This window comes from Malaya genurostris, chromosome 1, assembly GCF_030247185.1.
Source record: "Malaya genurostris strain Urasoe2022 chromosome 1, Malgen_1.1, whole genome shotgun sequence".
Classification (NCBI taxonomy): domain Eukaryota; kingdom Metazoa; phylum Arthropoda; class Insecta; order Diptera; family Culicidae; genus Malaya; species Malaya genurostris.
This window is the reverse complement of record NC_080570.1, coordinates 94,452,995-94,479,885: the sequence shown is the minus strand read 5'-3', so window position 1 is coordinate 94,479,885 and position 26,891 is coordinate 94,452,995. Positions and strand designations below refer to the sequence as shown.

The window sequence follows — 26,891 nt, the reverse complement described above, 5'->3', positions numbered from 1 at the left end:
AATTTAATCATGCGTCAAAGTGACAATTAAATTATAAATAAATTGATCAAAGTGTTACTTATTTCTACGTCATTAGTTATGTCTAGTACTGCAGAGCGGAGACCGAATGACCCAAATTGGATTGTTTTTTTTTTTCTTATTAAGAAACAGCTGGAAAGAAAATGCTGATTGACAGTTGGATTATTTCACAAAAGGAAATACTCGGCTTAGCCACTGTCCATCCCCTCTTTGAATCATGTCCATCCCAACACAACCCAATAAGAGCGCTTTTATTTCTCTTTGGCAAAAACACGAATAGAGTAACGCGTATCGAAATTGAATTTTACGAAACATACATTCTCTCATTTTCTTCCGCCTCGCACGCTACCCATATAATACTTGATCGGGTTACCATTCCCTCGTAAGGTGTAAATGGAATTTGCTTGTGCACGTGCGAGCTTGGATGAATACAGAGAAGAAGAGCTACTAAAGTGATGACTTATTGTGCTTGCTAATGAACTCATTCAATTAGCGATGTCGCTATCTACGGCAAGGATTTTAAATGATCATTTGACTCAATTGAATAAACTCTTCACCAGGTGCGCCTATCTATCCATCCGTGTCTCCAATTTTTAGATATTCAGTTCGGCGAGTTCGATTCAAACTGATTTTCAATCAAGCATGAATCTTGTATTACCTTTTTATTCAGTTCCAACATGTGCTCATTACGTTCCGTGTTGGCAGTTCAATGCATAGAGCACTGGTCTTACAAGCCAGTTGTCGCATGTTCTAGCCTCGCCCTGGAAGAATTCTTAGGGTCATTTGGATCGCACAGCACCAGCTATACAATGGTTCTGTACGGTATGAATCGGCTGTGAAGTGTCTGTTGAAACAGGATGTCAAATTTCACAAACGAAGAATTTTCTTATATTACATGTTATTAGAGATGATTGGGTATGAAAATTCTTAAATTCGAACCAGACCAGTACCCGATAAAAAGTAAAAACCTGTACATGTACCCTACCTGAAAATAATTCCTCGACCGCGTAACCGATCCGATACCGACAGTTAGTTGTATTGGTTGTTTCTAAACCGAGTCCTAAACTATATTTACTGTATCCCGATCAATATATTGTATCTGAACTATTTCTCTTTTTGATACTTGTTAGAAAATTTTGAAAATTTAACTACTAACGAGACTAGACTTATATCAGCACTTGCTATGAAAACAAGTTATTGTTATAAACTTGTTAGGGCTTGATGGTCGGGATGATTCTCTAAATGCACATATTTTTTTTCTCCTTTACAGGACGGGTAGGGTCTAACACTTTTGAAAAATCATTTATTATTTTCTTTGTATTTTCTCATAGTGAAGCATTTCAAGAATATTCTGTGAAATTTTCATGCCAATCGGAACAAAAATCAGCATGTTATGGGTCTTTATCTTTGCTTATCTCATACTGTGAAGAAGTAAGAGCTCGGCACACAGGCCCAAGATTTCTGCTTCGATTGACTTAAAAACTTACCAAAACATTCTTGAAATGTTTCATTGTAAAAGAATACAAAAGAAAAACAATGATTTTTTTAAAATGTTAGACCCTACGGGCTCCCTAGAGTAATAAATTGTTTCTTTTGACTTTATAGAACAACGCGTTTTTCTCGAAAGCAGGTTTTGAAAGTCCGTGTCCGTCGTCATTCAAAAACTACTGAACGATTTTTTTTTTCAAATTTTGCACACACTTTCTACATATAAAAAAAACAGACCCAAACGTTTTCCTTTTCGTTGTTTGTTACTTCGGGGAGGTTTTACAGCTACAAAATGGCGGATTTTTTCGTGAAAAATCATAGTTTTCACTTTGAACAACCACTAAAAATTAAAAAAAAAAAAATTTAAAAATCAAACAGAAACGTTGGGGTCTAGAAAAACTTCGACTCTTTCTATACTGCTTTGATTTGTTCACTTCTGATTAGTCTGCGCTGAGCAGGGCTTGTATTGTGAATCCTCAAACGAACGAAGCAACAAAAAACATCTGCTGTGAACACTTTGCTTGACATAGCTGAATGAGAGACCTATGCGTGAGAGTATATGCTACTGAGCAGACCAATTCCCCTTGCCAAGTAAATTGTCTGTGCTCTCAGTCTCAGTTAAACATGAACTAAGCAATCCATGACAATGAAATGAAATGAAGGATTCGTTCTCGTCAATATTGTACGAGAAAGAAGACCTTGCTTCACGGAGTGCTACAAAACGCGAAGCAAAGTCATATAGGCAATGTTTACGGTTTATTTTTAAAGTGTAGGTTTAAAGAAATCATTTTCAACATAATGTTCGCATTCCAAGACCAAATTTGAACATTTTATAGCAGAAATTTTGCATTTGAGTCCATTTTCAAAACGATCAATTTGTTTCGTGGCAGTTTACACTGTGTGTATATCCTAGAAACGCTAAAAGCAATGTTCATTAAATTAATATTCATCGGAACTAAAAGTTATGAATCTAGTTTCCTCATAGGCATCTACAATATGAGAACCATTCATGAAATGCTAACCTCATGAAGCATAGGTCTCAGCAAGCGGGCATATTCATGAACTAATGAACGAGCGAAGCAGCTCTCCTTGCTTGGGTTGCGCTGTGAATTCTACCTGACATACGAATGTGTGTGAATAGCACAGATGGTGAAACCCTTTTGTTAATATTCGTTGCTTCAATTTGCAAGCCCTGGCGCTGAGATACAGTTCACACCGCAAATCATGATTTTTAAGAAGCGTTCTCAAAATTTCTCCACGAAAAAATTACAAAATGATGTTCGACAGATGCTTTTTACCATGCAAAACATTTGAATTTATTTTGTTGCCCGATAATTCTGACAAAAATTCTCAAAAATAATGATTTTTTTATCACTTAGACCCTACACCTCCCCCCTTAACTGAATCACTAAAAATCAAAGCAAGCCTGACAGATATGACGATCACTTTTCACGCAATCTATATTAAAAATTCAAAAAAATATCGTGTATAAGACGTATGAAACATTGAGTTAGTAAAATGCCCTAGACACATAATTGCGCATGTTTTCTGATTCTGAATTTATTAGCAGCTAATGAAGTAGTATAACATTTCATTTGAATCTGAGTTCGTAGCTTGTAACGATCAGCTAGTACACATTTTCAATCATTGTCCAAGTTTGACTAATGAGAAAATTTATAAATTTACATAAATTTAATTAATACAAAGAATTTATTTATTGTAAATTAAAGAAAATAAGTAAACACTAGTTAGTGTTTTGTTGTGCAGTGCCGTGTTCGAAAGCGAGAACATACTATGGTCTTGCCCACCTAGCACAATCCGGTATCCTTGAGGTACCAAACCCCCTTAATAACTGAAATATGTGTACTGTCAGAAAATCATAACATAATTGTATGAGCAGTGCCATTATGTGTAAAATTAGTGATTTGCGAGTATCATTTACTTTACGTCGGCTTAGCGGTTAATGTAGAATCGCGTGGTGGCATTACATGTTCAACATAAGCTATGAATGAAGTGATGAGTCGAGGACGTCGTATCAACCAGTCATCGTATAACAACGTTTTAGGTAGCAAGCAGCACCGTGTAATAATATATAAAATAATAAAATTATCCACTCTCGTTTATGTAAGCGAATACTTGAAGATAAACCACAATAACCACAATAGATCTGCCCAAAAAAAAGATAAGTCCGCGACACCTATAGAAAGGTTAGATGAGTCATCGTCCAACCGTAAAGTAGGCAAAGCATCAACATTTCCCCAATTCCATATCCTTTATCCTTGCCTTTGGCGATGAAGGTGATAACGACTGACAATGATTGCTATCATGCTGTTGATATTATCAATCTGAGTTGGAATGATATCCAAAGTCGATGGAATTTTCGAAGCTATTAATGTGCCCTCCTACAAGGCCATCGTACAACGCAACACAATTTTAAATCATTTTAATTCGTATACACCTTGTATTTGCGATTAAATTTTATATTCAGAATTGTAATTTGCTACATTCGAGGACTTGTTCCGGTAAAACTTATACTTGATGAGAATATTTGTATTTTATTATACATATACAAGTCATCGCAAGTCATATGAATCCTTTTTCACACTTCAGCAAAAAATGCCAATATTTTCTGACGAGGAAGACAAAAAATGACTTCTATGACTGCTAGGCTATTAATAGAAAAATATTAGATAGAAATATTCGATTATCCGTTTTATAACTAAGAATACTCGCGTACTTCCGAATAGCCTGGGTGAATAGTGTATGGAACATTTAAAGAGAGTGTACATCGTTCGTAACGACCGAATAGATAAGATAACGTCGAATATATTACTGAAATAGAGTCTATTTGCATGGACAACTAGCATTTGATGATTGGACTCGTTAAAAGTAAGTGTTATTAGTCTATTATCGACGATGTTTTCAAAATACGGCCAAAAATTTAGGAGAAAAATAATACTCATGCAGAGCTCTTTTCGCAAATTTAATATTATGACCAATATTTTGCTTCTCCTATATACTCGAAAAGCTAGTCTGTTAGTGGTCCATGAAACCTTTTATCGGCTTCTATTTCGGTCTGAGTTGGTGCAATTTGATCCTCATAGGAAAGACAAACTCGCACACCGAGACTATCGCCAAACTTTTTCAATTTAATCAAATTTGTTTCTGTAACTATTCAGTTGTATGGAGAGCATAAAAATCTAGAACTTTGTTTTTATCAAATACCAGATGATAGAAGTTTCATTTCTTATTAGGGACGAAAAATTTAAATTTTTTTCTTGAATAATAAACGGAGATCACTGGGCAATAATCCACAGTGTAAGAGCCACTAGAGTGTAACTTAAAGATGCTACCCTCACTCGAATGATTTTAATGCACTTTATTGTTGGATCTTCCCTCGTTCATTGAAAATCATTTATTCCTAGCACAGGAAGACAAGTATATTCGTGTAGATTGCTTCATACATATCTAACTGCTTATCAATTTCATGTCACGTTTCGTTTATTTAATTAAATATTCCTGCTCTGCATGTATGGTGAGTTTGATGGAAGAATTTATTTATTCACAAACAGCCATTGCGCACGCAAGGGGACTCACAATACGCGGAAAACTTAATCAAAGCACTAAGAAATGGTAGCATTGCCGGGTCCCCGGACCCATCCACCCGCGTCATCTTCAATCGGGCTTCTCTTTTTGAACGAGCGGCAAACTAACTGCGATGGAGTAACTCGACTCAGCGAAGCAACGACGAAAAAACGAAGAAAACGCGTATTATTTGTGTTATTTGCACACTGACATTTAATTTAATGAACTGTTTATATTAATGACAATAATGAAGGAAAATAAAATTAATCGTAGAGAAGGAGGAAAGAAAACTGAGGAAAATGGAAAATAAATCCGAAGCGATAACACCGTTTCTCTTCGTTGCCTCTTTTTTGAGGTAAGTGGGTCATTCGGCCATTGTGAAACTATATAACCGTTCCGTTAAACATATAAATATGCCGTTTGAAGTGCGTATTTGAGAATGATTTCTACTTTTGAAATCGGAGTGCTACAAGAAAAATACATCGCTTTTATGAACGTGAGCTCCTCAATAGAAATCTGCACCTCAAGCGCACGCGCTCTCTAAAATCGATTTGACATCGAGATATTATTTTCGTAGAGTTAAACGGTGATAAAAGGTATCAACAGAGTGTAAATTGGATGAATATATAATTTCGACCTCCTCTAGCCATTCATCGTTCGGCGTGCCACAATACAACCAGTCAATAAATTTAGGTATATATACTAATATTGATTCTAAATGGATATTCCATCATGCGAAACTGGTTTCGAAAATTATTTGATGATGTTCTGGAATTTCAATTCGAATTGTTTTCGAACTGTTTCCAAATATGGTGAAATGAATTTTTAGAATCGTCGTTTCAAAACACGACTACGTTATAGATTACCATCAAATGAACGGCTCAATACAAAAATTCGATGAGGGCAACTTATGTTGAAAAATACATTTAAGTATTTTTGAATGCAAAATCCGGATAAAAAGATTGAGTGCTAAAACTGAGAACCGGGATTAGGGAATGCAAAAAACGTTCAAAAACATATTTTTCGCAAAAACTTAACCCGAATAATATCTTAGTCGGATCTTCCGAGATAAATGTTGAGTTTAAAGTTTCAAAAATTTCTCGATGGGTTTACGGTCCGGGTTTTTCAAATGCCATTCCAACGATTTGATCTGTCAAGCTCGGTGAAAAAGATTAAGCCTTCATGGATATTTGCGTCGGGATGTTGTACTACTGAACTACGAACTTCTCTTCAACACCAGCCGGGATTAGCGAAACTTATAGGTTTTTCCCCCGCAGGATATGACAATCTACCGCTTCGATCCTGTCGATTTTCGTGAGGCAAGACCTACCCTAGACCATCACTTTTCCTCAGTCAATTTTATTCGATTAGATTCAACCCGAAGGGCTTATGGCCCCATACAACGTTCCTAAATTTCATATGGATCTTCTGAATTCTGGTTCTGCAATTACAGGGTGGTATGTACCAAAAAAAATGTCACTAACTTTGCTCGCAGATTAGTGAACCAATTTAGATTTTAATGAAAGGTATTATGATTCCATACAAATATTGGAAATTTTAACCAGATCCAAGTTCCGGTTCTGGAATTACAGGGTGATATATGTGGTAAAATAATGTCACTCATTTTTCTCAAATATATAGCTGAATCAATTCCCACATTAAGATACTCTAAATCAATAATGGTTGTTATTTAGATCCAACTCCCGCGTTATTAGTGTAAAAGTGTAATTTTCAAGAGTATTTTTTTTCATGAGTGACAAGTAGCAAACCCTTTGAATTAGCTAATAGTTTGCAGATCATGATAGTCGTTCCGCAAAAGCACACATTTATGTTTAACAGTACCCGGATCTTGGTGCCGGAAGTATCGGAAAAATGGTGATCAAAAACTTTGAATTTGAGCACACTCCGATTTCTAAAAGATGGCTGCACCGATTTTCATAAATTTAGAATCAAATGAAAGCTATTAAAATCCCATAGGTGATTGTGAAATTCCTGGAGTATCGGAAATAGTGCCGAAAAACTCCAAAATGGAGCTTGAAATTTCTTGCAAATTAGACTCAAAACTTGTAGATGATATGTTAGTTGATGGATAAACGAATCAAAGTACGTTGTACCGGACCCCAGTTTCCGATTCCACTAGTACAGGAAATAATTGGCAAACCCTTCAAAATTAAGTCTTAGGCAAAGAAAATTTTCAAAACGGTTCCCTACACTTTTTTAATTTGTAATATTTTGGAGAGTCCCGCGGTAATATATAGGACATAATGAGTAATATAAGAATAGTATTATTACACCACTAGGTGGATAAAAACAGATTTTTTATTACTGCTTCCACTGTGAAAACCGACTTTATTTTAAACTATTGATGTTTTTTAAATAACTATTTATTGGAATATGAGTTAAAATTAAATTATTAAGATTTAAATTGGGTGTTCAGCCACAAGTGGTGACTTTTCAACCTTATAATATACATGATTTGGTTATTACCATGAGGACATCATTTGCTTCCGCAATTCTGAGATTTTTGTGTAGGGAAAATTCTAAACCTACTTGTATTGTGTAATGGGGAAAAGGAACTTATATACTAACTTACTAACTAATACAGAGAGCGAATCGATTCAATTGAAGATTGCATCGATTTTTGTCGGATTTTGCTTATAATATTATGTGACATTACATCTAATGGTTCTATATTTGTGGGTCTGTGTAACTCATTTGTACTAAATCAGGGAGGACGCTTCAAAATCATTTTCAGAATTTTATTCTGAATCCTTTGAAGCGATTTCTTCCTGGTGGAACAACAACTTGACCAAATTGGTACTGCATAAAGCATGACTGGTCTGAAAATTTGTTTATAAATTAACAATTTGTTTTTTAGACAGAGCTTAGAATTTCTGTTTATAAGAGGATATAAACATTTAATATATTTATTACACTTTGCCTAGATTCCTTTAATGTGATCATTGAAAGTGAGTTTTTTGTCATACGTTAAACCTAAGTATTTAGCTTGATCAGACCATGTCAATTCCAAGCCATTCAATTTGAGAATGTGATTATTGTTTTGTTTAAGAAAAGAAGCTCTTGGTTTATGAGGAAAGATAATTAATTGCGTTTTTGCTGCATTTGGTTTAATTTTCCATTTTGACAGATAATCACTGAAAATATTTAAACTTCTTTGTAGGCGACTGCAGATCACTCTTAGATTTCTACCTGTGGCTAACAGACTTGTGTCGTCACAGAATAGCGATTTCTGACAACCAACGGGTAGATTTGGAAGATCAGAAGTGAAAATATTATACAAGATTGGAGCTACACTCGAACCCTGCGTAACACCGGCTCGTACGGGTAGCAATTCAGATTTACAATTCTGATAGCTAACCTGAAGAGTACGATCAATTAAATAATTTTGAATCATTTTGATCAATTAAATAGGCAACTGGAAATCAGACATTTTTGCTATTTCACCTTTATGCCAAACACTGTCGAATGCTTTTTCTATGTCTAGAAGAGCAACTCCGGCGGACAACGAAAAGGATTTATTTGCTTTTCATGTTCGTTGATGAGTAGTTGAATGTTCATGACGAAATCCAAACTGCTCTGGCAAAAAAAATGAATTTTCATTTATATGAGACATCATTCTCAACAAGATAATTTTTGCAAAAAGTATACTGATAGTAGAAAGTAAACTAATTGGTCCATAACTTGATGTTTCTGCTGAGTTTTTATCAGGTTTGAGGATAGGAATTACTTTAGCGTTTTTTCCATTTTTTTGGGAAGTAAGCTAATGAAAAGCAATTGTTGAAAATTTTAACCAAGAGTCTCAACGCAACATCGGGAAGATTTTTAATAAGAATATTAAAAAATATTATCATTACCAGGAGCCTTCATGTTTTTAGGTTTCCTAATAATTGACTTAATTTCATCATAATTCGTCTCAATAATGTCATTTTGTAATAACATTTGAGTTGAAATATGATCATATTTCAGTGAGACTTCATTTTCAATAGGACTCACAACGTACAAATTAAAATTGTGTACACTCTCGAACTGCTGAGCAAGTTTTTGAGCTTTTTCGCCATTTGTTAAAAGTATTTGATTTCCTTTCTTGAGAGCAGGAATTGGTTTCTGAGGTTTCTTAAGAACCTTAGAAAGTTTCCAGAAGGGTTTAGAATATGGTTTAATTTGTTCAACTTCTTTAGCGAAATTTTGATTTCGCAAAAGAGTAAATCTATGTTTAATTTATTTTTGTAAAGCCTTAACTATGTTTTCCATAGCAGGATCACGAATGTTGTCGTCGACGAACATTGATGATCTGAGTCAAAGTCAGCATGTGTAATCGGTTCACTACAAATGTGACTTTGATCCGTTAGAACCAGATCAATTGTAGACGGGTTTTTCATCGAAGAGAAGCAAGTCGGATTACTGGGATGAAGAACTGTGAAGTAACCAGCTGAGAGTTGATTATGAAGTATTTTACCATTACTGTTATTTTGCCTACAATTCCACTGAACATGCTTAGCATTTAAGTCCCCTATTATGAAAAATTTCGGTCGATATCTTGTGAGTTTTTGCAAATCGCCTTTAAAGAAATTTAATTGTTCGCCTGTGCATTGGAATGGCAAATATGCTCCAGCGATGAAATAAATTCCATTAATGGTTTCAACTTCGATTCCCAAGCTTTTATTAGCTTTAGTATTGAAAGAAGGTAAAATTCGATGTTTAATTTGCCGTTGGACAAAAATGGCAACTCCACCACCCATTCCAGTAAACCTGTTAAATCGATGAACCACATAATGTGGATTACTCTTCAATTTGACATTTGGTTGAAGAAAAGTTTCTGTCACAATGGCAATATGAATTTTGTGAACTTTGAGAAAATTATAAAATTCGTCTTCACTCGATTTTAAAGATCGAGCATTCCAATTTAAAATATTCAAATAATTATTTAACATCACTGTTAAATTTTAAATTCATTATAATATTATTTGCAAATTGCCATCCGTTTTGAAATGCTTCAAAAAGCGATGTAGTCGAATTCATTCGGATGATCATTTGAAAAAGTTGATCTTGTAGGTAGATTTTATTTTTATTTTATTTTATCTTTTATTCTCAGTTATATCCCCTAAATCGACTTCATTTAAAGAAGCGAATGGCATTGAACGAATATTGGTAGGTTAGAAGATGATTTGGCCGATCTACCTATTAATAAATTGTTTTCATTAGAAGATGAACTGCAAGGCGGTCCTGTGTTTTGATTATTTACATTAGAAGAATTAAGTGGTAGATTTCTACCTGTAACACTAGCGTAACTGACATTAGAAGATGATGATGACGAGGTCGATCTACCTGCCAATAAATTGTTTTCGTTAGAAGACGAATTGGAAGGCGTTTAAATGTTTTAAATTCGAAGAAATAAGTACCTTATAATAATTAGGCGTGGCATTTGTAACGGTTTTTTGATTTTCTGGTATGTTCTGTAAATTTAAGGTCGTTGATTTGACTTGTTGTCTAAGCGAACGAGCGTTTAAAATTTTTTCCCTGACAGGACATTTCAAATAATTGGATTTATGATTTCCATTGCAATTTGAACATGAAAATTTATCAGTGGTTTCATTCATTGGACAAACGTCTTTTGAATGCGATTTACCACAATTCAAACACCGTATATCCATATGACAATTTTTGGTTCCATGACCGAAGCCTTGGCAACGACGACATTGCGTTAAGTTTGCAATACGATTATGCCGTTTGTAATGTTCCCAATAAATTTTTATGTGGGAAATGTAACGTACTTTTTCAAAAGTTTTCAAATTGTTTACGTCACTTCGATTGAAGTGTATTAGGTAAAGTTCATGGGAAAATCCAGAGCGTGGTTTAGAAGTACCATTCGCTCTTTTTTTCATAAGTATTACTTGGGAAGGGGCAAAACCAAGCAATTCTTTTAGTTCATTTTTAATTTCATCAGTATTTTGATCATTTGATAAGCCTTTCAAGACAGCCTTGAAGGGTCTGTCTGATTTTATATCATATGAATAAAATTTATGAAGTTTCTCGGACAAATATCGGATAAGACGTTCGTAATCTTCCAATCCATCAACCAAGACTCGACATTCTCCTCTTCGTCCGATTTGAAGTGAGACTTTTACTTCCGGGAGAAAAGTAGAAAGCTCAGTACGGAATGCTTTGAAGTCGGAAATCATCACCGTCACAGGTGGCATAGATTGATGTTTCTTCCCAGAACGACAAACGTCCATTTTGGGAGTTTTAGAAGAATTTTATTCTATGTCGCTGCAATCGGATTCAGGAAGAATCTCGTAAATATTGTTAGACGGCATAGGATCAGTAGAAGGGAAATCCGTCCGTTGTCTTTTATTTTTACATTCAAATTCTTTAAGATCGTGAATGTTATTATAAAAATGTTAAATAACGGATTGTGATTTATTCCGTATTGAATTATTTTTAGCCTTAGGCTTGTTGCCTTTTCGGTTGGACGCAGGCATTTTTGAAATGAATGAAATTTTAAATTAAATTAACTAGGCTAAATTAGTCTTCGATTAGACTACTAGTTTGGAAAAGTCTTGATAAAGACTGATTTTGTGGTAGTCTTAATAAAGACTGATTAGTTCGAAGAATAGCTAGCCTTAAAAAAGGCTGATTAATTTCTTAGTCACTCTAATATCACTCTTTGTATAGCCTTGAGAAAGGCTGACTAATTGTTAGTCTTTAAAAAGACTGTTAGTGATTCAGGTAGCCTTGAAAAAGACTGAAGCCTTGAATCAATGAAACTCTAGGTAGCCAGAAAAAATGCCGATGTAAATATAGAAGAACATTTCTTGAAACTGGTCACTAAATAAAAAAAAGTTATTTGGCTGTACTGGTCCCCAAGCACCGGAAGTAGTCATCAGAAAACTTGAACTAATATCGAATGCCATCAGATGTTGCCAACCAAAATTTTATTAACCTAGATATCATTTTTGCGCTCCCAACGACTGTTATATACACCCCTTATCTGTACGTCGATCGATTCGAAATATTCCGGTCGAATGTGCAATTTCCATTCTGCATTCCGTTCGAGTTGGGTATGAACTCGAATATCATTCGTTCGAGTTGTTTAATTTTCGAACATTACTCGATCGATTTGCGTACGTATTACTTCTGTTCGGTTTAGAATCATTCGAATTTGTTCATACAAGTGTGACGGTTTCGTTTACTAAGAAATGAATAATATCATATATAAATAATATAGAAAGTGTTGACAGCTTTGTTGGTTAGTGTTCGAAATTTCAAGTGTCGATCGAATCATACAAGTTGAAAGGAATAAAGAATGCAAAATTCGAACTCGAACGAAAATGTAGATTCGTTCGTATCACAAACCCGTCGGATTGCAGAATCGGGGTGATAATTTTATCCAGATTCGATTTCCGGATACAGAGCTAGAAGTTGATTATTGCTAAACATTTTAAACCGTTATGTAAGAGACGACTCAAAGTAGATGCGAAACCTTCAAAATCGGTGTCAATTTTTTCTAATTTGTGGATTATATTCAGGTCTCCGATAGCCAGTATCGAAAGCAGTGGAAATAATGACCACAATACTCTGTAATGCAACCCACAAAGGTTTCTCAGAGATGGTATAATCGGTTTTTACAAACTCAGACTAAAATAGAATGTCATATGGTCGAATACTGTTGATTTTTTAATTCGGATTCTATTTCAGCTGCGGAAAAGCAGGGTGATGAATGTGAAAACAATAAACCGTCTTAAATGCGACTACGAAATAATGGCAAGAAATTAGAGTCTAAAAAATAAAATATTCTTAAGGCACGTGAAACTTTTTTTACTATACTAAGTACAAGAATCAAAAATATATTTCCATTTCTAAGAGATTTAATTAAGAAAGATTTTAAACAAGCACCGGTGTAGGCAACATTATGATATCATATCATATCAGCATGTCATAGAATCTCTGAAAATGGCATTAATAAACAACATTCAACGGGATCCTAACGAGCCGCAAAAGATATGTCATATCAATAAATTATTCCATCTTACATTTTACAGACATTCCATACGCCGTCATTTGGCGACGAGGAATTTGACATTCCTACGATGAACTCGCATCTTCAGCAACAACAACATTCTCATCAAACGCATCAAATGGAACAGCATCAATATCAAATGCACAATAATGGCCAACCGCCGCCCCATCTAGGAATGTTAAATGATCAACAGCAGTCACAACAACAGCAGCAGCAGCAGCAGCAGCAACAACAACAACAACAACAACAACAACAACAACAACAACAACAGCAACAACAACAATACAATCAGTGGCACCAGGAGTCTCATATAAATCACCACAGGTAAGTTATTACCTAGAACTATGGTAGTGATTATTTTCCTATTTTTTGGCTTAGAGTTTTAATATCTAAATATAAAAAAATACATTTTAACCAGATCGCTTTGCTACGTTTTTCTTGAGCAACATTGATAACCACAAAACGAGCGACTGTAAATATGTAGAAGACGTTGACAAAAACGGTAATGAATCAATCAGGATTCAAACTTGCGATCTCCTAATAGGATGCGTTACTACTGCACTATCGATCAACTGTGATAGCTCACGCTAGCGATTGGGAGAATATAGTTTCGAATTTTGCTTGAGGGCATACCTTCGTGCCAATGTCTTTTACATATGTTTAATAAGTTTTTTGTTTTGTATCTATGAATGTTGATCAAGAGAAAAGCGAAAAATATAGTCGTGACAACAGGCCCGTGCGCAGGGGGGGGGGGGGGGGGGTTTGGGGGTTTTAACCCCCCCCATGAAGAATTTTTTTAAAATTATGTTTCATGAACAATGGAGTACTTATTATATTAAAGTGCAAATAACTTGACAATTCATACAACGTTTTCAGAATTTTTTTTACAGTTTCAATATTGTGGATGACGCAACTTTCTTTTTCAAATTTTAGCGCCTTTCCCACTTTCTGTCAAGTGTTACTGGAAATGCAGTCATCGATGTTACGCATTTGTATAGTGCGTGCCCGAAGTACCGACTACCACCGCTCTCAATAACGCGCATCTTTTCTCTAGAGTAAAACCCAATACTCACATGCAGGGGAACTATTTCTTTTATCGTTTTCGCTAAAAAAGTTCGACAAAATTGACCACCCCCCACCGCCCCTCCCCCCTTTAAATGATTTCTGCGCACGAGCCTGTCAGAATTCGTTTTACATTGTCAATGTAGTGGATGAGGCACATTTCGCCTTTTGGACACCCACCTCTCCCTTGAAACCCCCCCATGGATGATTCCTGCGCACGGGCCTGCGTGACAAAGTAAAAAGTAAAAAAAGTTTTACTTGGTAACTGCAATTCGATCCTTTATGAATTAGGCAGTTATATTTGTAGCTTCCAAAATGTAAATTCTTGAGCTTTCTATTTGTCTGATAGTTTCTATTTGAATATATGAGAAGGCTTTCTAATATTCGACTGCATCTAAATAATTTTGAAAGCCGTTTAATACACTTTATGTTCAAGAGTATTCAAATATTCCTTAATCAATCCAATGAAATAAAACATATCTTGACACAGTATCCTTACAAAACACAACATCTTCGACTTTTTTGGTTCATATAATACGTTTTGATGAAAATATCCTTAGAAGAGAAATCGTTCACGATCCTCTTAAATTAAGTAACATGAACAAGTGATTATAGATAGTGCTTCATTGATTAAGACTTTTATCCTAAGTATCTCCTGTACGACGCAAAACTGAAAAAGAAAGGAGGTTTCTAATTAGGCGTTTGGGCTGTTGAATATCACTAGAAAAAATTATATGAGCTACATTTAGTTGGAAGTTCTATCATAAATCAAAATACTTTAAAATAATTAGAATTAATTCCTTCAAATATAATTTATTACCAGGATGTTACCAATTTCTGATCGTTTATTTAATCTTTCTTCTTACAAACAATCAATCATCCCTCAGTCCGTACCCGATGCAGTCACCGAACCAACCCACATATCATCAGCTGAATAGCCCTAGTCCCAACAATCCGAATGCAACACTGCACGTCTTGCAGCCGCCGCAACAGTCGCCTCAGATGCCAACGCAAATGTCACCGCCAGTGAGCTCCGGTGCGCCCGTCGGTGGTCCTGGGGGATTCGTGGGCCGGTCCCCACCCCAGGCCGGTGGACATCATATTGGCGGCAACGAACTGGGGACGACCAGTGAGGATAGCGATGACGCCATTCCGGTAATTATCAAACCTCTAGATGATATGCAGTAGCATGGATGACCTATTCTAATGATTTTGTTCGTACCCCATGCTAAAGAGAGCAAAATGTTTATACTAAGTCTATGTCTCACAATCTACAGGGTGCATAAACAAAATCTTAAGAATTTGTCAGCTTAGCAATTTTTTGCTTTTCTATCTAAGCCAATTTATATCGTTGTGTGTGTGTGTTTTGTTCATCAACAGACCAACACGTTGAAAAGGCCTTCGCCGGAACCGGTGTTCGATAGCGACTCTAGCAATGCCAAAGCCTCTGCTGCGTCGCTAGCGAAAAAGCCAAAGGTAGCCAAGAAGAAGAAAAAACGGGATCCTAACGAGCCGCAAAAGTAAGTGCATTTTCAATCATTATCTTAGAAAACGTACCTAATCCTCCTAGCAATCTGATAATGACCTTATTTTATTACTCCGCAAATGTTTTTTTCCTGCATCCATATCCATTAACGTAGATCGGTTTCAAATGCATTTTCAAGATTTTAAAATTATTAAAAAATTTACTTTAGGTTACATTTTTAGGTGGTATAATATATTGTCCTCTCTAAAATTTGAGCACAATAATTATTGATGTTTAAAACACTATTTGTAATCACGTTAAATTATTAAATAAATGCTAAATTCAATAAATAAACGTACTTTCCGAGAAATTTAATGTTCCATAAAATATTGTCCCTCATAATCTGTGAATAAGAGGAATTATTGTAGATTATCTTATAAAAATGTATAAATCATAGCTTGGAAATTTCGGACATATTTTTTTTGTTTCAATTATAGAGGTTTTAACCTTAAGGTCATTCGCCTCTTCGGGCCAGAAAAGCTTTCTGACCCTATATGCGGGGTTGGAGATCGAACCGCGGTGGGCTGCGTGGAAGGCATCGACTAACCCATCACGATATACCCGTCCCCTTAGATATAGTTTGAATTTCCACTTCAATTTGATATAACGTATTAGTCGGACAATTCAGTTGCCAAAAGCGAACCGTACTAAAAGCTGAACGTGTCAAAATGCCATATCCATATAAGTACTCAGAGACAATTGCATTGAATACTGGGTCTAGTTTTGTTCTCAATCGCCACTTTTTCATGCTTCGTTCCAAAATCCAAAAGCGCTATGGTAATGCTGATGGTCTCGCCTAATACCCCTAAAAATTGTGAGCTGGACGATTTATCTAAATGATAATAAATATTGCATCACATGTTGTAACCAGTTGACTAAATATAAAACGATCTGGTTAATCTAGCAGGTATATTGTGTGGCCAAGTCACACAAAAATATCGATATCATCGTTAATAGTAGACAGATATCTAAATATCTCGGTTGATTTTTCATTAGGGCGTATAAGCAAGTGACAGTTTCTCTTTAATCACTCTCTCTTTCGATTATTGTGATGTAATTAAAAAGATTTTCTTTGATACCACTATTCTGTTTGAAAGTCGAAAGTTTCAGGTATCATTTCATGCAAAGATAAACGTGGAAACCGCTTGGTAAATAATAGAAGAGCAAGTAAACAAAGAGAAACTGTCACTTGTTAAAATTAACCGAGATATGTAAAATCGAAGACAATCTGAATCAAGCTGATTGGTTCATCGGGGTTGTTCAGACCCCCGTTGCTAATAGCGAAGTGAACTCAGTTTAGAGAAAATAGTTTGATTGATAAAACTATCCTGATTTGTCGGTTTATCGTGTGAAAACGATATTCGATTTGCAAGAATGCATACACAAAGGAATAACAATGAGATTGCAATGAGATAATAAGATTGACTGACGACACTGTAATCTGAGAAATGTTATAATGATTAAAAAATTATCAATTGGCGTATTAAACTGTATTATACTCAACAGGGATGAATATCATATATAAGATATATCAAATATAAGAGAACTGAACCCGATGGTCCACGAGAATTTATCTAAACTTATTTGTTTCAGTTTAGTACAACTAGTTTAGGAAATATTGTATTGAATTGTATTTTATTAAACAAAAACAATAGGTCTTCCGTCGAGGACAGGACCTTCCTCTTGATCGATCCTGCATCTTTTCTTCTTGCCCTTACTGGATAGTTGCCCGGCATCCTAATGACATGCGCTGTCAATCGCTGTCGTCCAACTTTTACTGTGAGGTAGTTCTTCGAGCAGCTGTAGTAATTGGTAGTCCAATTAGTTCCTTCTTTAAAACCTACCTCTCATGTATTTGGTCATCAACGTATTTATAGCCAGTCCGATCGGCCTAGCTTCGACTTTCAGTCCCATGCATGTTTCCAGCATCTCAAATTTACGTGCCAGCATAACAACGTCATCAATGAATCTACAAATCTTAACTTTCGGAAGGTCGTACCCATCGCTCTTCGAATCACAGCTTCCAAAGCGATATTGTAGACATGCGTGTCCATCGCCTCTACTCAGCCCTCGCCGAGACTCGAGAACGTCTCAGATACTCGTACTCGTATATCTCGATCAAATGAGTTGTATGCCGCTTTGAAGTAAATAAAGCTTGCTTCATTTAGAATTGGAACACACTTTTGCTCATATTGTGGCGCTCCTGGTGGACGGATTTGGAAGTTCTTGGCGCCCACGTGTCGGGAATTTTGTCAGCTTCACGAATGATTTCTGACATTACCCAAATCGAATGAACTTTGTAAACAATCAATATGGAAGCCGAAAGAAGGGAAAAAATTGTGCACAGTTATTTGAAAAATCCATTGTGGTCTGCATCTAGGCTAGCTAAACAGCTGAAATTGCCCAGAAATATTGTATGGCGCGTTATCAAACTGTATAAGGAAACATTGACGACGATTCGGAAGCCTTAAGCCAATCGTCGGAGTGGAACTATCGACCGGTAACTGCGTGGTAAGATTTTGAAGACGATTAAGAGGAATCGTAATCTGTCGGACCGTGATTTGACCAGAAAATTCGGTGCTGCCCATAGTACCGTGAGGAGAACTCGACTACGGTAAGGAATCAAGTCGTATCGAGCTAGGAAACAGCCAAATCGGACCATAAAACAGAATAGTGTGGTCAAAATTCGTGCTCGGAAACTATATGACCAGGTGCTGACCAAGTTTGACGGGTGTCTTCTGACGGACGATGAAACCTATGTCAAGGCTGACTTCGAGCAAATCCCAGGTCAAAAATTTTACTTGGCAGCGGCTCGGGGGGATGTTCCAGCCAAATTTAAATTTGTTTTTGCCGACAAATTTGCAAGAAAATTTATGATTTGGCAGGACATTTGCAGCTGTGGTAAAAAAAACGATAGTTATCGTTACAAATAAGACAATGACATCGGAACCATACCAAAAAGAGTATCTCCAAAAACGAATTTTGCCGTTCATTCGATCCCACGACCATCCCATAATGTTTAGGCCAGATTTGGCAAGCTGTCATTACAGCAAAGTCGTTCAAGAATGGTATGCAGAGAAAGGGGTTCAGTTTGTTCCGAAAAACCTTAACCCACCAAACTGCCCCGAGTTCCGCCCTATTGAGAAATACTGGGCAATCATGAAGAGGAGACTCAAGGCAAAGTGAAAGGTTGTCAAAGACATCAATCAGATGACGACCTGGTGGAATAAGATAGCTAAAACGATGGACGAAGAAGGTGTGCGCCGCCTAAGTAGCCGTGTTACAGGAAAAATTCGAGAATTCCTTCGAAACCGTGACGAATAATTTTATCTGTATTTTTTCTTAAAAGTATGAAGAAAACGCTACATTTGTATAAAAAAGATCTTGAATTAAATAATAAATGACTGACATACAGGCAATTGTCTTTGTTCCAATTCTATCTGAAGCAAGCTTTAAATAGAAACGATTTATACGCCACACTTCTGGAGTATTTAACGAATTGGAAATATGTTATTCGTAGTAGTGCTAAATGTGATAAACGACGCCATTTCCATATGATGATCTCCTACCTAATGCGGTCGCTACAGTGCGGATCTTATATCCCTCCAAACATCTTCACGAGTCACCACACCAAGCTACTCTTCCATTGGCAGTGCTGACTCCAACTGATGCGGCAGTACGTGTGGCTATGTAACTGATCGAAATTGGGTCTCGGTATATAGTAGTCTCAGCGTAGTGGTCCCAATCAATGTTTGTGCCACGGTAGGTGCCGACATTGATTCCGTTGATTTGGTTTCCTTTTTGTTGATTTAAATGTCATCTAAACTTTTAGCATTTCAAGTTCCTGACAGGATTTGCCTGACCAGAATTGACCACATTTCGAACAAAACTTGTCTATCAGTATAGAATCTGCCGCAGACGTAGACATTGCTGAAGACGTCGGACCTCTCTCCAAGGCGAGTGTGCGAACTGATTTGGACCGATTCCCCAATAAAAACAACATTAAAGGAAAGGAAAAATGAGACCAAACGTAAACGCGTACACTAGTGCAGGAAGCGAAACTGTCAAAGTTCATTAATTTAGGGAGGGGTTTTTTACGTACCTACCTAGTACAACATGGTTCATGGTTTTTTGTATGGTTTATCAAACGTTTCCCATTGATGCAGGTGATGTGTTTCATATATTTTTTCAAACTCGGCCAAGCTACCCCTGCTCTGGGGTTGGTTGGCCGATTTATTTTCTCCGCATTTCATTGTTAATAACTGTTTTTAATCAGGAATGGAAAAAAGTCACATATGTGCTCAAAGGGTGGCTCTTCATGACAGAGCAAACCGTTTATCAAAAAGTCTAACCAGAAACATAACAGAAATTCCGAAAACAAAACTCAATCACCCAGCCCCGGTCTCTCCTATATCTTATTTCGTTATTGATGAGATATTTCATTTTTGTTAAGTACAATTGATCAAGTAGTTTAATCTTCAATTACAAATCAATTGAAAAAACTGCATCAGAATTATATAACAGAAATGCTTGTGATATTAGCAGTGATACTATTCTGAATGCTAATGTATGAAATAACCAGGGTGGCAAATGACCGGGAAAATCGGGAAAAAGTCGGGAATTTGGTTTTACCGGGGAAAACCGGGAAAAAGTCAGGAATTTTAGTGCAAATCCGGGAAAAAATAGTCCTAATCTTAGTAACGATTTTCAGCATCATGATTTTTCTGATACAATAAATGAAAAGTTGAAGGCAATCTTGTGCTTGAACTAGATGTTCAGTACAAGTTTCGAAATCTTTTATTATCCCACACAGGTTCAATGGTGCACAATCCATTGAAAATGAGGCCAACACCTCATGTCTCAACGGTTTTTGTATGGGTTTGACAGCATTTTTTAATCAATAAGAGCTCTCTTAGTTGTCATCAATAACAGCACAATGAATGCAATGAATGGATAATTTGGATGCTTCTGCTGGATTTCTATTAAATTTCGACAAATATTAGAAAAGGTTCCAAGTGCAAATGACAGTTTCTCTTTCAATTATTACGGCGTATTCCTGTATTTTCCAACATTTTTTTAACAGCAGATCGAAAGTTGATAGTTTCAGTCGTTATTCTCTGCAAAGTGTAAGATAGAAGGATTGCCGATAGAACCGTAATAATCGAAAGAAAGAGTAAAGAAAGAGGAACTGTCATTTGCACTTAGGACCTTTTTTAGTGTTTGTCTTCAAATTTCAGAATAAGTATGCATCATGGTAAAAGTAGCATCAGGTAACATGTTTAATAATTTTTTTAAGAATTCTTAGGAGCCGTGTTTTTAGTTGTCAGCTCATGATTCCCCTAATTTCACCAAAATTTGTCTCAGTAATGTCAAATTGTGAGAATACTTTTTCCACCATTTTCCAGGAGTATTCGATTTCCTTCTTTGACAGCTGAAATAAGTTTTTCACAGTTCGTAAGAGACTGTTATGTGAATCTATGTTTAATTTTTTCGAAGATTATCAGTTATGATGAGGATATTTATGTCGACGAAGGAGCAGTCGAAGATTGTCGATGATAGGAGAATCAAATTTATATCATCTCAGTCACTAGAGGCATAGACTGTTGTTTTTCCAAAGTGACGATCGTACATTTTAAGAATTCTAGAAGGATTTTGTTCTCTCGCCAAAACCAACTCTGAAAGAATATCGTATATGTTGTTAGCAGTGGCGTCTCGTTCTCATGTGCACCTCGTGCACTGCACAACTGGTCGAATAGACTCTGCGAGAACTTGTATGCACACATTCAGGAGAGGCTTCAGTGGCTTATGCTTATGGCAGTTGAAAACAATGTGCTGCCCATAGTACCGTGAGGAGAACTCGACTACGGTAAGGAATCAAGTCGTATCGAGCTAGGAAACAGCCAAATCGGACCATAAAACAGAATAGTGTGGTCAAAATTCGTGCTCGGAAACTATATGACCAGGTGCTGACCAAGTTTGACGGGTGTCTTCTGACGGACGATGAAACCTATGTCAAGGCTGACTTCGAGCAAATCCCAGGTCAAAAATTTTACTTGGCAGCGGCTCGGGGGGATGTTCCAGCCAAATTTAAATTTGTTTTTGCCGACAAATTTGCAAGAAAATTTATGATTTGGCAGGACATTTGCAGCTGTGGTAAAAAAAACGATAGTTATCGTTACAAATAAGACAATGACATCGGAACCATACCAAAAAGAGTATCTCCAAAAACGAATTTTGCCGTTCATTCGATCCCACGACCATCCCATAATGTTTAGGCCAGATTTGGCAAGCTGTCATTACAGCAAAGTCGTTCAAGAATGGTATGCAGAGAAAGGGGTTCAGTTTGTTCCGAAAAACCTTAACCCACCAAACTGCCCCGAGTTCCGCCCTATTGAGAAATACTGGGCAATCATGAAGAGGAGACTCAAGGCAAAGTGAAAGGTTGTCAAAGACATCAATCAGATGACGACCTGGTGGAATAAGATAGCTAAAACGATGGACGAAGAAGGTGTGCGCCGCCTAAGTAGCCGTGTTACAGGAAAAATTCGAGAATTCCTTCGAAACCGTGACGAATAATTTTATCTGTATTTTTTCTTAAAAGTATGAAGAAAACGCTACATTTGTATAAAAAAGATCTTGAATTAAATAATAAATGACTGACATACAGGCAATTGTCTTTGTTCCAATTCTATCTGAAGCAAGCTTTAAATAGAAACGATTTATACGCCACACTTCTGGAGTATTTAACGAATTGGAAATATGTTATTCGTAGTAGTGCTAAATGTGATAAACGACGCCATTTCCATATGATGATCTCCTACCTAATGCGGTCGCTACAGTGCGGATCTTATATCCCTCCAAACATCTTCACGAGTCACCACACCAAGCTACTCTTCCATTGGCAGTGCTGACTCCAACTGATGCGGCAGTACGTGTGGCTATGTAACTGATCGAAATTGGGTCTCGGTATATAGTAGTCTCAGCGTAGTGGTCCCAATCAATGTTTGTGCCACGGTAGGTGCCGACATTGATTCCGTTGATTTGGTTTCCTTTTTGTTGATTTAAATGTCATCTAAACTTTTAGCATTTCAAGTTCCTGACAGGATTTGCCTGACCAGAATTGACCACATTTCGAACAAAACTTGTCTATCAGTATAGAATCTGCCGCAGACGTAGACATTGCTGAAGACGTCGGACCTCTCTCCAAGGCGAGTGTGCGAACTGATTTGGACCGATTCCCCAATAAAAACAACATTAAAGGAAAGGAAAAATGAGACCAAACGTAAACGCGTACACTAGTGCAGGAAGCGAAACTGTCAAAGTTCATTAATTTAGGGAGGGGTTTTTTACGTACCTACCTAGTACAACATGGTTCATGGTTTTTTGTATGGTTTATCAAACGTTTCCCATTGATGCAGGTGATGTGTTTCATATATTTTTTCAAACTCGGCCAAGCTACCCCTGCTCTGGGGTTGGTTGGCCGATTTATTTTCTCCGCATTTCATTGTTAATAACTGTTTTTAATCAGGAATGGAAAAAAGTCACATATGTGCTCAAAGGGTGGCTCTTCATGACAGAGCAAACCGTTTATCAAAAAGTCTAACCAGAAACATAACAGAAATTCCGAAAACAAAACTCAATCACCCAGCCCCGGTCTCTCCTATATCTTATTTCGTTATTGATGAGATATTTCATTTTTGTTAAGTACAATTGATCAAGTAGTTTAATCTTCAATTACAAATCAATTGAAAAAACTGCATCAGAATTATATAACAGAAATGCTTGTGATATTATCCTATTCTGAATGCTAATGTATGAAATAACCAGGGTGGCAAATGACCGGGAAAATCGGGAAAAAGTCGGGAATTTGGTTTTACCGGGGAAAACCGGGAAAAAGTCAGGAATTTTAGTGCAAATCCGGGAAAAAATAGTCCTAATCTTAGTAACGATTTTCAGCATCATGATTTTTCTGATACAACAAATGAAAAGTTGAAGGCAATCTTGTGCTTGAACTAGATGTTCAGTACAAGTTTCGAAATCTTTTATTATCCCACACAGGTTCAATGGTGCACAATCCATTGAAAATGAGGCCAACACCTCATGTCTCAACGGTTTTTGTATGGGTTTGACAGCATTTTTTAATCAATAAGAGCTCTCTTAGTTGTCATCAATAACAGCACAATGAATGCAATGAATGGATAATTTGGATGCTTCTGCTGGATTTCTATTAAATTTCGACAAATATTAGAAAAGGTTCCAAGTGCAAATGACAGTTTCTCTTTCAATTATTACGGCGTATTCCTGTATTTTCCAACATTTTTTTAACAGCAGATCGAAAGTTGATAGTTTCAGTCGTTATTCTCTGCAAAGTGTAAGATAGAAGGATTGCCGATAGAACCGTAATAATCGAAAGAAAGAGTAAAGAAAGAGGAACTGTCATTTGCACTTAGGACCTTTTTTAGTGTTTGTCTTCAAATTTCAGAATAAGTATGCATCATGGTAAAAGTAGCATCAGGTAACATGTTTAATAATTTTTTTAAGAATTCTTAGGAGCCGTGTTTTTAGTTGTCAGCTCATGATTCCCCTAATTTCACCAAAATTTGTCTCAGTAATGTCAAATTGTGAGAATACTTTTTCCACCATTTTCCAGGAGTATTCGATTTCCTTCTTTGACAGCTGAAATAAGTTTTTCACAGTTCGTAAGAGACTGTTATGTGAATCTATGTTTAATTTTTTCGAAGATTATCAGTTATGATGAGGATATTTATGTCGACGAAGGAGCAGTCGAAGATTGTCGATGATAGGAGAATCAAATTTATATCATCTCAGTCACTAGAGGCATAGACTGTTGTTTTTCCAAAGTGACGATCGTACATTTTAAGAATTCTAGAAGGATTTTGTTCTCTCGCCAAAACCAACTCTGAAAGAATATCGTATATGTTGTTAGCAGTGGCGTCTCGTTCTCATGTGCACCTCGTGCACTGCACAACTGGTCGAATAGACTCTGCGAGAACTTGTATGCACACATTCAGGAGAGGCTTCAGTGGCTTATGCTTATGGCAGTTGAAAACAAATTGCTGTCTCAGTTGCAACGTCGAAACGGTTCTGATATCATACCATTTCATCCATCATACCAGCAGTGCACAACCCGTAAATTTTGTCACGAGACGCCACTGGTTGTAAGAACGAATCGGGTTTGCGGGAGGAGTATTGTTATTTAGTTGATTCATTTTTAATTTTTAACTTTATACTTTCTCCACACTATACCAGGCTAAAAAAAGTATTGGAATACAGTTCTAAAAACCGGGAATTTTTAGTCTCGCGCACCGGGAAAACCGGGTAAAAAACGGGAAATTGAAATCGCTAATTCACTTGCCACCCTGAATAACTGAACAATTCGTCTTCTATAAATATTTTGTTCTTGCTTTGATATTACAATAACAGAGTTTTATGCAGACTTTGTTATGATCTGCTATATCTTAACTCTTATTTTAAACAAAATAATGTTAATTTTTGCCATTGAAATATTTGGTTTTACCCGGTTTTCAAATTGTTTCTATCCGGGACCACCTAAAGGCTGAAATGAAATGCAATAATTGTTCTATCAAATATCCACTATTCAGGCATCCTGACTATAAAGGAAAATTTTGGAAAGTCTTTCCGCATTAGTTAAACATTTAAAGTATTTTCCAAGTCAATCGCACCTGCAGAATGCTTTGCACACTTTAGCGAACTCGATATTTTCATGCCACTTTGTTGTTGTCGATATGTTATTACAAAACCGTTATTTGAATCAATGAACGCACGCAGCGTAGTGATTCAACAAAGAGCATGCGAAAACACATTTCCATTACAAAGCGCTATGAAATAAAAGGAATATCTTCCTGTAGAACATTCGAAACCCACGAGACAAATGTTTGTTCAAGAACCTTTTTTATTATCCACCTCACCTCTCAGATAAATGGCTATCTAGCTAACTTCCGTTAAAACGGAAAACAAATTTCTAAACTTCCATCGTTCCCACAGTTGTTTTCGTTTTCAGCCTTCGTGATGTTGTTTGTATTATCTGTACCAATAATGCTGTTATCGTTTGAATGTTTATTTTTGGGAATAGTTTGCCTTAGCCCTGTCATTTTATGGGTACATGTTTTCAGTGAAATGTTTTACTGTTGTGTTCTACTCAGTGTAAATCGTACCGCTTGAAAGAGATTATAAATGAAAGGCAAAACAGTTTCGAGATGATTCATTTATTGATATTTCTAAACTAAAAGAGATAGTTTCGTAGACTGATGATATCTTTTCTTTTATAGTTTCGTTTGCTGTGCACTCTACACTAGTTCGAATTTTAAAATATCCTCACTGTTTTGTTGAATTTCAAAATAAATCATTTGAAAAACTTGTTAGTCGCCTAAAATGTTTTCAGTTTCCTAAAAATGATTGATGATTGGAAGAGAAATAAAGATTACATCAATCGTATATAATACAGCATGTGTAATGTACATTTTTTCGATTCATACATGAAACAAAACACTCTTCACTAATTAAGCCATAGTTTATCCCACCCAGCACACAACGTTAGTTTTGTTTACGCGATCAATAACCCTAAGCATGACTTGTAGTCACTGTCGCTTCTGTGCTTTTCGTTTCAATATTCTACTCAATTTATCAGCGCTGGGATAGCTTTCAATACGCATGTACCAATCGCACTAGTTACCGACATCAATATTCTGATTTTCTCGCTAATAATAAAATTCAATGAGTTGGAAGTGAAAAATGGGGTCCGGTATTTCTTCGGAAGGGAAAATAAATGACCATCCAGTTCAGCTTACTTTGTAATGTAAGAATATGTATGTTATGCTGTTCTTTCAAGCGATGCTGCCGAATTACGCAGCAGTTTAAAGTTTTGTACTGTCGAAACGTGAGTAAAATTCATATTCAAACTTTTGTAGTTGCTGGTTGAGTATTGGCGAAATCACGTTTCATGTACCTGCTTAATGCAATAAAAAACGAAAAGAAACTTCACAAGAAAGCTAAAGATAGTACTACCAATCTGAATTATATCTTATTGAAAGTATCCGATAAAAATCAAAAACGATTGTTTTAGATTGCGTCTGGTTTGACCTACCAACCAAGCAGAATAAATTGATGCACGGCTCGAAAGTTGAATCTTTCCTG

The 26,891-nt window shown here is 36.3% G+C and overlaps 1 protein-coding gene across 6 annotated transcripts in view; it reads left to right on the top strand.

Moving 5' to 3' along the window:
• The window catches only part of LOC131425118 (TOX high mobility group box family member 3-like), a 176,622-nt gene that overhangs the window by 97,994 nt on the left and 51,737 nt on the right, over positions 1–26,891 (top strand). For all 6 annotated transcript variants that reach the window (XM_058586723.1, XM_058586722.1, XM_058586721.1 and 3 more), the window contains 3 exons: positions 13,152–13,453; positions 15,079–15,346; positions 15,572–15,711. In XM_058586723.1, the coding sequence (XP_058442706.1) occupies positions 13,152–13,453; positions 15,079–15,346; positions 15,572–15,711 (710 nt within the window). The remainder of the gene's footprint in view (positions 1–13,151; positions 13,454–15,078; positions 15,347–15,571; positions 15,712–26,891) is intronic.